Raw genomic sequence first — 12,477 nt, 5'->3', positions numbered from 1 at the left:
GTCTCTTAACAGGTGCATTTAATCCATTTACATTCAGTGTAATTATCGATAGATATGGATTAACTGCTGCCATTGTTTATCGTTTTTTTTGTTAGCTTGCTGCTTTCTTTGTTCTTTGTGTTTTCCTTTGTTGAGTTCATGCTTTTTGTGTTCTTTCTTGTGAGATTCCTCATAGTTTTAATGTTTCCATGTTCAACTTGGAATTTCATTTTCTTGGTATGTTGTGAAGTGTTAATTTTCTTTGAAGTTGCCTTATAGTCCATTAACTTTTCTCTTTCTTTTAGTGTAGTCTATTTTATCTTATAATCTATCTGACCTTCTCTCCATCTGGGTCTCTGTTCCTGTATGTTTACCTTCTTTTATATTGTAATTGTTTTGATCATAGACCTCCCTCCCAGATTTTCTGAGTTTGTTCTTAATAGCTTTGTTCTGTTATCGACTATTTCTTCTGTTGATTTAATTCTGGGAGGTGCTGCCATGTATGTCAATCTCTGGTTCTTGTCTATTCTTGTTGGTTCTCAGTCCACAGAACTCCCTTTAGGATATTTTGTAGCACAGGATTGGCTTGGCAAAATCCCTTAGCTTCTGTTTATCCTGGAATGTTTTGATTACACTGTGGTATTTGATTGATAGCTTTGCTGGATAAAGGATTCTTGGTTAGCAATTTTTTTCTTTCAGGTTTTTATCTATGTCTCCCCATTGCTTCTTGCTTGCATAGTTTCTGCTGAGAGATCCAAGCTTAATCTGACTTGCTTGTTTTTGTATGTAACACTTCTGTTTTCCCTAGCTGCTTTCAGGATTGTGTCCTTATCTTTGATTTTGAAGAGCTTGATTATGGTATGTCATGGTGATTTTTTTTTTGGGTTTTTTCTTCCTGGGGTTCGTGGAGCTTCTTGAATGTTTATCTTTTCAATTTTCAGGATGTTAAAGAGATTTTCTTCTAGCAGTTCTTCAACTATCTCCTCTGTGGACTTGTGTGATTCTTCTTGTTCTGGAATGCCGATAATTCTTAAGTTATTCCTCTTCATGTTGTCCAACATGAATGTTAGACCTTCCTCAGATATTTTAATACTTTTTTCTGTTTGCTCTTCTTTCTTAGTGGTATTAAGAGATTTGTCTTCCAGCTCACTGTTTCTACCTTCTATCTCTTCTACTCCTTTGCCTTTTCAGAGTATTGTCTATTTCTGATATTCTATTATTAATCATTTTGACGTCTTTCTGTAGGTTTTGAATTGTTTCCAATGCTGTATCTATCTTATTTGATTGTTCCTGTAGTGCTTTCCTGACTTCTTCCTTATTTTTCTCAACTCCATTGTAAAGTGTTTTGAAACATTTTATAATCATTTTTCTGAATTCCTTCTCAGGTATTTCCAAGGCCTGCCCTCCTTCCAGAATGGAGTCCAGGTCTACCTCTAGGTCATTTGTCTCAGACATTTTATCTTGTTTCTGGACATGTGCTGATATGGTCATCTGTTTTTGCATCTTGGACATGCTTAGTGTTTATCTGTGGCCTTAATACTTAATTATGTCTTCTGGCATTTTTTTTATTATTTCTGATTACTTCCAGGTAGATGTGATCAGGATGTGGGCTTTCCTTTTCACTCTTCTTATTGCTTAACTTTAGAGTAACTCAGAATAACTTTCACAGATGCTGTCTGCCTCCCTGGTTTATGGCAGTTGATATTGGTTCTTGTCTGGGTTTCAGTGTTTATAGAGTGTGATTGTAGCTTGACTATATGGCAGCAGTTGCTGTCTCTTCTTGGGTAATATAAGAAGAGAAAGAGTCCCCCAAAGGTAGAATGGGAGCATAAAACAGCAAAACAGCACCAGCAAGAATAAAAACAAAAATCCAAACAACAACAACAGCAAAACAAAACTAGACTGAATACTGCAGTCTATAATCACAGAAAAGGGAGAGGAGGAAAGAAGGAAAAATAAAATCTGAAGCCTAATATGAGTATGAGTTTAATGTCCTCTTTCAGCTTCTTGCTTTCACAGCTGCCTGAGAGATTTCAAGATGCGACTGTTGGTTGTTACACTATACCTTAGGCTTTCATTTAATTTTTGGTCTGTTTTGTTTTTAAACTCTCTTTCCCTCTCTACAGCCCTGTCCTGGCCTTTCCCATATTAGAAAAAAAAAGTTCACAGCCTGCTCTTGGTTGAATATCTGTGCACATGCGTGGCAGAAGAATCCACCAGTGGTGAGGGTGGAGGGTGCCCACTTGCTCAGGCTCCCCCTCTAGTCACTAGAATGGAGATGTGCAAACAGTAGGGGAGGGGGGGCAATGACCAGATACCAAAAAAAAACAAAAAAAAAATCAGAACAAAGGAAAACTGACAAATTGTATTGTCCTCCTTTGCTCCAAAGTTCCCTCAACATTTTTCTATGGTGTTTCTGTTCCCCTGGACTTGTCCAAGAAGTCGGCTCCGGGCCTCTGAGCCCAGCAGATTCAAAAGTATACAATTTCTTACTTCAGCTTCAAGTTCCACTAGCTATAAGCCTTCAAACTTTTTAAAGTATTCCTAGCTCTGTGGTTCTAAGTTTTGGAGCTCTGCCCTGTATCTGCTTTGCCTGGTATTCTGTGGTATGGCTGACGGCAAACTTCACTGCACCTAGCTGCCATTCCAAAAGCTTTTTACAAATGAAAGCAGTTTTACCTAATTTAGGGAGAAAATGAAGAAGTAGCACATGTGGACAAGTGGATGAGTGGACAAGACTGAGTGATTGTCCTTCTAGCTCAGAGTTTCTGGAAAATGACTCTTTTTCTCCAAGGACCTTATTTCTTCTGTAAATAACACACCCATGTAAATAATGTGCCCCCACACAAAACTTGGGGGATAGCACACTTATGAAAACAACATGGGAGCAGAGGCTGCCTGTTATTTACACAAAAACATGGATGTGTCTTTTCCCAGATGGAGTGCTTGCATTCCATGCGGGAAAGCCAAGATCGATTCCTGGACAATGTCCCTTATGCGCAGCTGCCATCCGTCCGTCAGTGGAGGCTTCAGTGGATTCTTTCCTGACTAAGATGGATTAGGAAGAAAGGCCTGGAGTTCTCCTGAAAACCAGCTGATGAAAACCCAGTGGACCACAATGGTCTGACTGGCAACTGATCGAGGGATGGCACAGGACCAAGTGGTATTTTGTTCCATGGTGGCTGACGTGAGGGCAGTTAACAAAATGTTTGGGCAGAGACTGGCCACTCAGTCCTTTTGGAAAATCCAAGCTAGCAGTAACATCTGACCTGGCTTTCTCCCAGATGCCTAGCCTGGACATTAAATATGTATCTCCATTGTGCTGAGTCTTATTTTCCTTATTGACCAGTTCTTCTCCAAGTTATACAGCAAGTTCTCAAAACATCTGTATAACTGGTTTCACTTTTAGACTAAATTATGATTCCGCAGAGATAGTCACACCACACCAGGAGAAAAAAAATCTACGTGAGTCACAGCTGATTGGCTGAAGCAGGAAGGAAGAGGAGGGTGAGAGATAAAACTACAGCGTAGTGGTTATGAATCGGGCTGTGAACCACAAGGTCAGTAGTTCGAAACTACCAGCTGTTCTGCAGGAAAAAGATGAGGCTTTCTGCTCCCGTACAGATTTACAGCCTCGGAAACCCTGTACAGGGTCGCTATGAGTCGGAACCGAACCCACTGCACACAACAACAATGCAAGATACTATGTTGTTAGGTGCCGTGGAGTTGCTGTGACTCACAGCAACCCTCTGCGCAGCGGAATGAAACACTGCCTGGCCCTCATGATTGTTACACTTGAGCCTATCACTGCCACTATGGTGTCAACCCATCTCATTGGGAGACAGACTTCCTCTTTTTTACTGATCCTCCACTTTACTTAGCATGTTGTCCTTATTCAGGGACTGGTCCCTCCGGATAACATTCCAAAGTATGATCCCATTATATGAAAAAGACAAATAAGATCAAAGCTTATGAATAGTTACCGAGGGGTATAGGAGGGAGAAAGAAAGGGGAGTCATTACTTGGCGGGAGGGCACTGAGTTTCTCTCAATGCAATGGAAGATTGGAAATGGAGAGGGGTGATGACTGAACATGATGAATGCCCTTAACATCACCAAGCTATACATGGAAAAGGAGAGGAAATGGCAAATGTTCCAGACACCTATGAAAGCTGGAAATTGTGTATGGCAGAAACCTGCCAGAGAAGGAAAACAAAAACATCTTCTAGTAACAGAAAGTGAAATAACAGTGAAATAAAAGTGTAACGATTACACTCTGTCAAAAGTGGCAGACTTGTGACATTTGGCAAAACAAGGTGGTCCTGTTGAGTTCCGGGTCTCACAGGCTTATACTTCACTGTATATATTTTTATAGCTTTTGTTTTTTTTTAAACTCATCATTGTTATGTGAGTAAGCATCTATGATGTGGTCTGAGTATACCCAGGTAAGCAGCAGAATATCATGCTGAACAGAGTTTATTAAAGCTCCAGAATCAAACAAATCAAATTTCATCGCAGCTCCCGAGACCTCAGACAAATGGGTTGACCTGGGTTGACCCTTGCTCAAATTTAGTCTGTCTGTAAAAATGGTTATAACAAGAGACCCCCACCTCAGAGATGTTGGAGGATGGCATTACAAACACATACAAATTGTTTGGCAAAAAATTACTGAACACAAAAATATTAGTTATTATTAATATTAATATTAACAATCATTAATATTAAAACAGTGAAACCACACCAGGACTTAAGTCTTTCTTCAGTTTACTTGACAAGGAATCTTCTTATCCCTGTATACTGGTGCTGTAAGATATGCACTGGACTGCTAATCAGAAGGTCGGCAGTTAACACCCACAGGAGAAAGACGGGGCTTTCTGCTCCTGCAACGATTACCAGCCTCAGAAACTCTATGGAGTGCTACTGTAAGTGGGAACCGACTTGACTACACCTAACCACACATCCATCACTGTGCCTGCTGCGCAACAGACGCTCGACAGCTGTCTGAGCACATGAACGGTCTTACCTTTAGGTTGCACAGTCACCTCATTAATGCCCTCGGCTCTTCGGTTCTTTGAAAATCACAAGCATACATCTGTCTGTGGGCACAGCCTGGGCAGTAATGAGTTGGCAATCCAGGTGGGGAGTATGGGAGGGGCTTCCCCCACTGTGGTACTCAAGGCACTTCCTGTCAAGCTGTCATAGCACATGGGTGGTGTAGCACAGTTGGGTTTGTAGAAAAGTGAAGGCGAGAGGACCACCTTTCTCACTGATGCTATGGGACCATGGTTAAGTGGGGCCCAGAACTTAGTACAATCCCTTCATTTCACAGAAGACCAAGGCCCAGATGGCAGAAGGAGAGTGCCCAGGGACACAGGCAGAGACAGAGGAGGGTGCCTTATCTATTTATTTGAAAATAAAATCTAAGTTCAAGGATTAAAGAAACATTCTGAAAAGTAAATACTGCATGTGTTCTACAGGAACAATACTGCATGTGTTCTATGAAACACGCATAGGGGCTCAAAGGCATTTTCCTAACCAAAATATTCAGCTTATTGGAGCAAGACCACTCAGTGGCCCCCATACAATAACTGAACCACACTCAAATCCCAAAGACTAAATAACATTTTAACTCTGAGTATTAGTGACTTATTTTTGAAAATGTCTGTATTTGAAACATGAGGGTCACCTTCAACAACGCTGCTGCTTTCTGGGCCATGAAGTAGCACTGAATCATTTCTAAAAACTCAGAACTGTCAAGCTGATTCTGACTCTTGACACCCCCACCCCCTTCTGTGTCGGAGTAGAACTGCACTGTACTCTATGGGGTTTTCAATGACTGAGTTTTCAGAAGTAGATGGCCAGGTTTTCTTCTCTAAGCTGCCTTGGGGTGGACTCGAACCACCAACCTTCTGGTTAGCAGTCAAGTGTGTTATCTGTCTGCACCCCCCAAGAACTCCACACCATTTCTAGTATTACCTATTTCCGGCTTGTCCAGCAGGCTGACCAGGATACGGAAAGGTTTTAGGTAAGCCTGATGGCGTTCCTCCACATCAACACCTGAGAAGTTCTGGTGCAATATTTCAACCAGGCCCTATTGTTTAAAAAGTCACATATTCGAATGTTAGGACCAGAGTAAAGCATGACATTAATAGGTGCTGTAAGTTAAACACACTGTGATAAAAAGAAAACCAGCCAACAGCAGACAACCAGCATGCTGCAGCTCTCTACCTCATGTCCTGTGGCACATGCAACATCTCTGAGGTCCACCTAAGAACTCCCTGACATCCCATGACCAAACACCCCCTGGAGAACCAGTACCCTCTGTTGGTGAGAAGGCAGAATGCAGCAGACACTGTGAAGAACAGTTTGGCATTGCCTCAAAATGTTGAACACAGAACTGCCGTATGAGCCAGCAATCCCAACCCTAGGTATCGACCCAAGAGAAGTAACAGCAGGAATGCAAACAGAGACCTATGCTCCGATGCTCATTACGGCACTGTCCACAATAACCAAAGTGTGGAAACAACTAAAACGTCCATCAACAGATGAATGTGCAAACACAGTTGTTGTTGTTAAGTGCCATCGAGTCGGTTCCGACCCATAGCGACCCTGTATAGGGGTTCCAAGTAGGCTATTCCATAGTCAGTCATCAACAGAAACGGAGTCCTGAAGCAAGCTACCATATGGGTGAACCTTGAAAACATGCTGGGGGGAGTAAGTCTATTATAAAAGGACACACAAGAAGTGGCCTCACATGAGAAAAGCCAGTTACCAGAGGTGGTAAGGAGGGAAAACGGAAAACTCTTTGCTTAAGGGCAATGATTTTATGTTAATGATGGAATAACTTGCAAAAGGACAGTGGCAATGGTTGAATATTATGAAGATTTGAATCAGTGCCACTGAAGTTTACAAGTGGAAATTATTGAACTGGTGGATGTTTTATAGACTATATTCTCACCACACACACACACAAAAGGATGCTCTGGCTGGAGCTGAGTTTCCAGAAGCATTTCTTTACCTCAACTAACAGATCCTTGGAGTACTTTTCAAAAAAGTAAGATGACTGGTCTTCATAAGAATTTGAGATATCTGATTCCGGCACCACAGTGTTTCCTTTAATATCTGAACCTGTAAGAAAACAAATACCATGAACTGCAGTGTTGTTGCTGTTAAGTGCCGTCGAGTCAATTCCAACTCATATAGCCCCTGTATAGAGTTTCTGAGGAGCCACTGGAGGATTTGAACGTCCATCCTATGGCTCTCAGTCCAGTGCTTATCCTACAACAAGACAGCTGTAATTTTAAAGTACATTGTATTGTGATAAAGTCTCATGTTCTGATATACATTTCTAGAAAAGTCAATTATTTCCATAGGAAACCAAAACCAGGCTCATAAAGACCAAGTCACATATTTCTCTTCACTGAGACGAATTCTGAGAGTGGGGTGTCAGAATCCCATCTCAACAGGCATGAAGTTAATGTGTTCCAAGAGGCTTCTTCTCTAATTTTCTTTTACAATTACAGTCGTGGTTGTTGTCATTTGCCATCAAGTTGATTCTGACTCACGGTATCCCCATGGTACAGACTGGAACTGCTCCATAGGGTTTTTAAGGCTGTGACCTCTCAAAAACAGATCGCCAGACTTGTCTCCTAAGGAGCTTCTATGTAGGTTTCAACCACCAATCTTTCTATCAGCTTGTAGTTGAGTGCTTAATCATCTGCATCACCCATGATTACAGGTGACACGATTACAGGTATGGAGATGAATGAGAATAATACGTGACAAACCACCGTTTGTTTACACAGGACTGTGAAATCAGAAGTCCTGAAGGGGAAGAAAGGCCTGGTGAGCTATTTCCAAATAAGGAGCCACTGGAAACCCTATGGAGCACAGTCCGGCTCTGATACACATGGGGTTGCTATTAGTCACTGTTGACTCAGCGGCCCCTAAAATCAAGGCATTCTCTCAGGTTAGCCTTGATTTCGGACCTTAGCTGACTGTGAGGTCCTTGGGGGAAGGATTAGCATCCAAATGGTACAGGCAAAGACTCTGGGGCTCCTGGGGACAACTGAATGAGTCAGATGGGGGCTTCAGAAAGGTCACGGAAAAAGGGAACTAAAAGATACTGGAATTTTTCCATGGAAATTTAGAAGCCCTCTTGTACTTTCTATACAGAGCATATCTATTCCCACTGGAGACCTGGTGTGGCGCTGTGGGTTAATGCACTGGACTGCAAAGTTGGTCTGAACCACAAAGTGGGTGGTTCAAGCTCACCAACGGCTCCTTGGAAACTCTATACAGGGTTGCTATGGACTGGAACTGACTCGACTGCACTTAACAAGAACAAATATTCCCACTAGGCACAGAGCTATGCCTTTGACAAATTCAGCCTGTTGATAGAGCCTTTGGATATTCTTCTAAAAATCTTTGGTAAGCACCCAGGTAATACTCCTCAAAGTTGTATAGGGTGGGGAAAGCAGAAAGAAAAGATTAAGAGGCTTCCTGATGTGGTGACATAATATTTCTGTGTTGATGATTAAGAAAACTCTGTGAAGTGCTTTCAATTGTTTGTAAGTTAGCTTTCCTTAGGTACATGAGTATGGGAATTGATAAAATGCTTATCGGTGCCTTTTACTACTCTTTAACTAGCAATCCAGGTGTACAACTCACAGAATCATGGCACTTCACAACAACAACAACAGTTAATCAGTGGCCAATCACTCCAATTCATGCTGACCCCACATGTGTCAGAATAGAACTGTGCTCCACAGGGTTTTCAAGGACAAGTTCTTCATAACTAGATTGACAGGTCTTTCTTCCAAGGCGTCTCAGGGTAGACTTTAACTACCAACCTTCTAGTTACAGGAGAGAGTGTTAACCATTTGTACTACCTGGGGATACCCACTACCCTCTAAGCCCTGTGATCCTCAGGACCCTGTCTCTGTGAAGCCTTCTAACAAACTGACAGGCTGTCCACAAAAGCATGCGCTCACACAGAAACACTAGCTCAGGGATTCTCTCACTTACCCAGCTACCCATATATCTCCCCCACATGTCATTCTCTTTATCCAAAATCTTCTCCTCTTTACACATATTCCAGTGTTTGTGGGGTTCTCTCTCACACACACCCTGGCTTATCCCATGAACCATCTTCACAGTAACACATTTCTACCTGATAAAGTTTAGACTGTAATTTTTATGGTATTTCAAGCTTCTTAAAATGAATTCAAGTGGTATTTAAAAAATCCCATTTATTAGTTTCCTTATTTTTATAGCTGTAAAGTAGCCAACACCATAGTCAACAAAACTCAACAGACAGGTGCTCTGCTCACTCAGCATGCTACCTTTCCATATCTCACAATTTAGAAATCGATCACCAAGATAGATTACTTATTCCAAAGGTCAGTACTAAAAGGTTTCATTGACTTGGACTAAATTACTGCATACCCCTCAGTACCTAGTAGCCACGCATAGAGTCTTCTGTTTAAAGACATTTCTCTCCTCAGGAGGGTCTGGGTGGCGGATGACAGAACATGGATGATGTCAGATCTGAGCAGAGGAATGGCTCTCTCATCAGGATCCTAAGAAAAGGACAGACAAGAGTTTTAATGCAGATGCTGTAAGGTTTATTACTGGCTTTCTGACATGAGGCAAAAACCAAATCTACTGCTGTTGAATCAATGCCAACTCATGGCGAGCCCATGTGTTACAGAGTAGAACTGCTTTACAGGCTTTCTCTGGACTGGAAACTTTATAGGAAGGAACACTGGTGGCACAGTGGTTAAGCGCTCGGCTGCCAAATGAAAGGGGCAGCTGAACCCTATGAGATAAAGATGAAGCCGCCTGCTTTTGTAAAGATCAGAGCCCTGGGCGCCCTATGGGGGCAGTTCTACTCTGTCCTACAGGGTCGTTGTGAGTGAGAATTGACTTGACAGCACACAACAACAACAACAAATCTTTGCAAAGCAGATCACCAGGCCTTTCTTAACACAGGTCACAAGTGGGTGGGTTTGAATAGCAAACCTTTTGCTTAGTATCTGGGAGCAAATCACTTGTGCTACCCAGTGACCAGATAGCCTTTCCTTGAGAGTCTACCAAGCTCCACCTCACAAAGGCAGCTCTCAAAAGGAGTTGGTCCCTCACATATTGTGGCAGGAAAGAAGCTATTCAACATTCGCTATGGAAATGCCACGTTCACAGACTTTAATCTGCCGAAAGCAAACAGCAGTTGCTAACTGGCTGAGCTTTTCTCTCAAGACAAAACTGCTGGAGAGAGACCACTGCCACCCCACATCCTCAGGAAACACCAGTGATGTACCCAGAAGAACAGAGACCACTTACCAGGCAGGTATAAAATGGGAAGAAGAACAGGACAATCTCCAAATTATTTCTCTGCACCAGAACGTTTGAGTCTAACAGTGATGCACATAAAGACTTTACCTGTAAGTGATGAAACGGCACGTAACACCTCATTATTTCATTACAAAGACAAAACCAAACCAAGCCCACTGCTGTCCAGCTGATTCCCATCCACAGAGATCTTGTAGGGCAGAAGAGAACTTCCCCATTGCACTTCCAAGGCGGTAAATCTGTGTGGAAGCAGACTGATGCACAAAGTAGTTGAGCCAAATGTTTGGTTCACAGCCAAGTGCTTTAACCACGACTCTTTATTAGAAAGTCATTTATCAACATTTATGCATGCCACTCTTTACAGTCATAAAAATGAAAGTAACTTTTCCTGTGAATCCTGGAATCACTGTGTTAAACCATCTGGAAGAGAAGTTGTTGTGAGATGCCATTGAGTTGGTACTGACTCATAGTGACCCTATACTCAACAGAACGAAACACTGCCCAGGCCTGGGCCGCCTCACAATTGTTGCCACACTCGAGCCCAATGATGCTGCCACTTGGCTAATCCATCTCATTAGGGGTCTTCTTTTTCTCTGACCCTCCATACCAAACATGATATCCTTCTTCAGTGACTGGTCCCTCCTGACAATATGTCTGAAGTATGAGACACAAAGTTTGGCCATCCTGGCCTCCAAGGAGCACTCTGGTTGCACTTCTTCCAAAACAGATGTATTGGTTCTTTTGGCAGTCCATGGCACTTTCAGTATTCTCCTCCAACACCATAACTCAAAGGCATCAATTCTTCTACCATCTTCCTTATTTACTGTCCAGCTTTCACATGCATATGAAGTTATTGAAAATACCATGGCTTGGGTCAGGCACACCTTAATCCTTAAGCTGACATCTTTGCTCTTCAACACTTTCAAAAGGTTTTGTGCAGCAGATTTGCCTAATGCAATATATTGTTTGATTTCTTGACTGCTGCTTCCGTGAGTGTTGATAGTTGATCCAAGAAGAATGAAGTTCTTGACAACTTCAATCTTTTCTCCACTGATAAGAATGTTGTTTATTGGTCCAGTGGTGAGGATTTTTGTTTTCTTTACATTGAGATGTAATCCATACCAAAGGCTGTGCTCTTGGATCTTCATCAGTAAATGCTTTAAGTCCTCTTCACTTTCAGCAAGCAAGGCTGTATCACCTGCATATCGCAGGTTGTTAATGAGTCTTCTTCCAAGTAGGAAAGATGTACAGGTGGGCTCTAGCTCTGGGTGCTACGGAGTTGGGGGATCACTTGTTTCCTTAAGGATTGGAGCGGTTTGCATCAGAGGGTCAAATCCTATAATCCCAAATGAGTCCTAGTGTGACACTACAGGGTAAACACTGGACTGTTAACCATAAGCTCCTCAGAATCTGTCTATAAGGTCCCTAGGTGTTGGAAGAAACACGATGGCACTTAACAGCAACAACATTCTGTTACCACCAATACTACCTGTAGCATCTGAAATGTTCCCCTTCTACACCTTTACCCCACATGGTAGTAATAAACACTGCTCAGTGTACCAGGAAAAGCGGCATTTTATCTGTAAGAGAAATACCTGGTCCCTGTAACCTGAACTCATATCCTATAAGGGGCTCTCAAGCTGCTACTTAGAGTCTTGGTGTGGCACTATAGGGTAAGTATTGGACTGATAACTGTTTGTAGTTCAAGCCCACCCGCCAATACTCAGAAACCCTATACAGGTTCACTATGGATTGGACCCAACTCGACGGCACTTAACAACAGCAACAACATGCTTTAGAAAAGCAAATTTCTTACCAATGGATAAGAGTTGGATAGGCTGAGGAAGAAATGGTGGATAAGTTATAAAATTACGTTCTGATTGAGAATCAAGACATGGGAAACTGAAGCAAGGCACTGAAAACAGAGTAGCAGAGAAGCTGAGAACAGGAGAGATGGAACCTCTTTATGAGGGTCACTTATGTGCCAAGCACTGTGTTTAGTGTTCTCACAAATGTTTTCCTTTTATCTCCAAGAATCTATGTGGCAGCAAGCCCACAATCCCTACTTTACAGAGAAGCAGGCTCAGAGGGGTAAGGAATGAACACCAAGTTGCAGAGCTGGCTTTCAAAACCAGGGCTTTCTCATGTA

The 12,477-nt window shown here is 42.3% G+C and overlaps 1 protein-coding gene across 1 annotated transcript in view; it reads right to left on the bottom strand.

The window, feature by feature from the left end:
- The window catches only part of DOPEY2 (dopey family member 2), a 170,156-nt gene that overhangs the window by 89,827 nt on the left and 67,852 nt on the right, over positions 1–12,477 (bottom strand). Inside the window, exons 5-8 of the mRNA XM_006862564.1 lie at positions 10,320–10,418; positions 9,436–9,559; positions 6,997–7,106; positions 5,955–6,069 (exon numbers count right to left, since the gene is read on the bottom strand). Of these exons, the coding sequence (XP_006862626.1) occupies positions 5,955–6,069; positions 6,997–7,106; positions 9,436–9,559; positions 10,320–10,418 (448 nt within the window). The remainder of the gene's footprint in view (positions 1–5,954; positions 6,070–6,996; positions 7,107–9,435; positions 9,560–10,319; positions 10,419–12,477) is intronic.

Source organism: Chrysochloris asiatica, unplaced genomic scaffold, assembly GCF_000296735.1.
Source record: "Chrysochloris asiatica unplaced genomic scaffold, ChrAsi1.0 scaffold00049, whole genome shotgun sequence".
NCBI classification, from domain to species: Eukaryota; Metazoa; Chordata; class Mammalia; order Afrosoricida; family Chrysochloridae; genus Chrysochloris; species Chrysochloris asiatica.
Note: the sequence above shows the minus strand (reverse complement) of the source record. Positions and strands in the feature narration are given on the sequence as shown.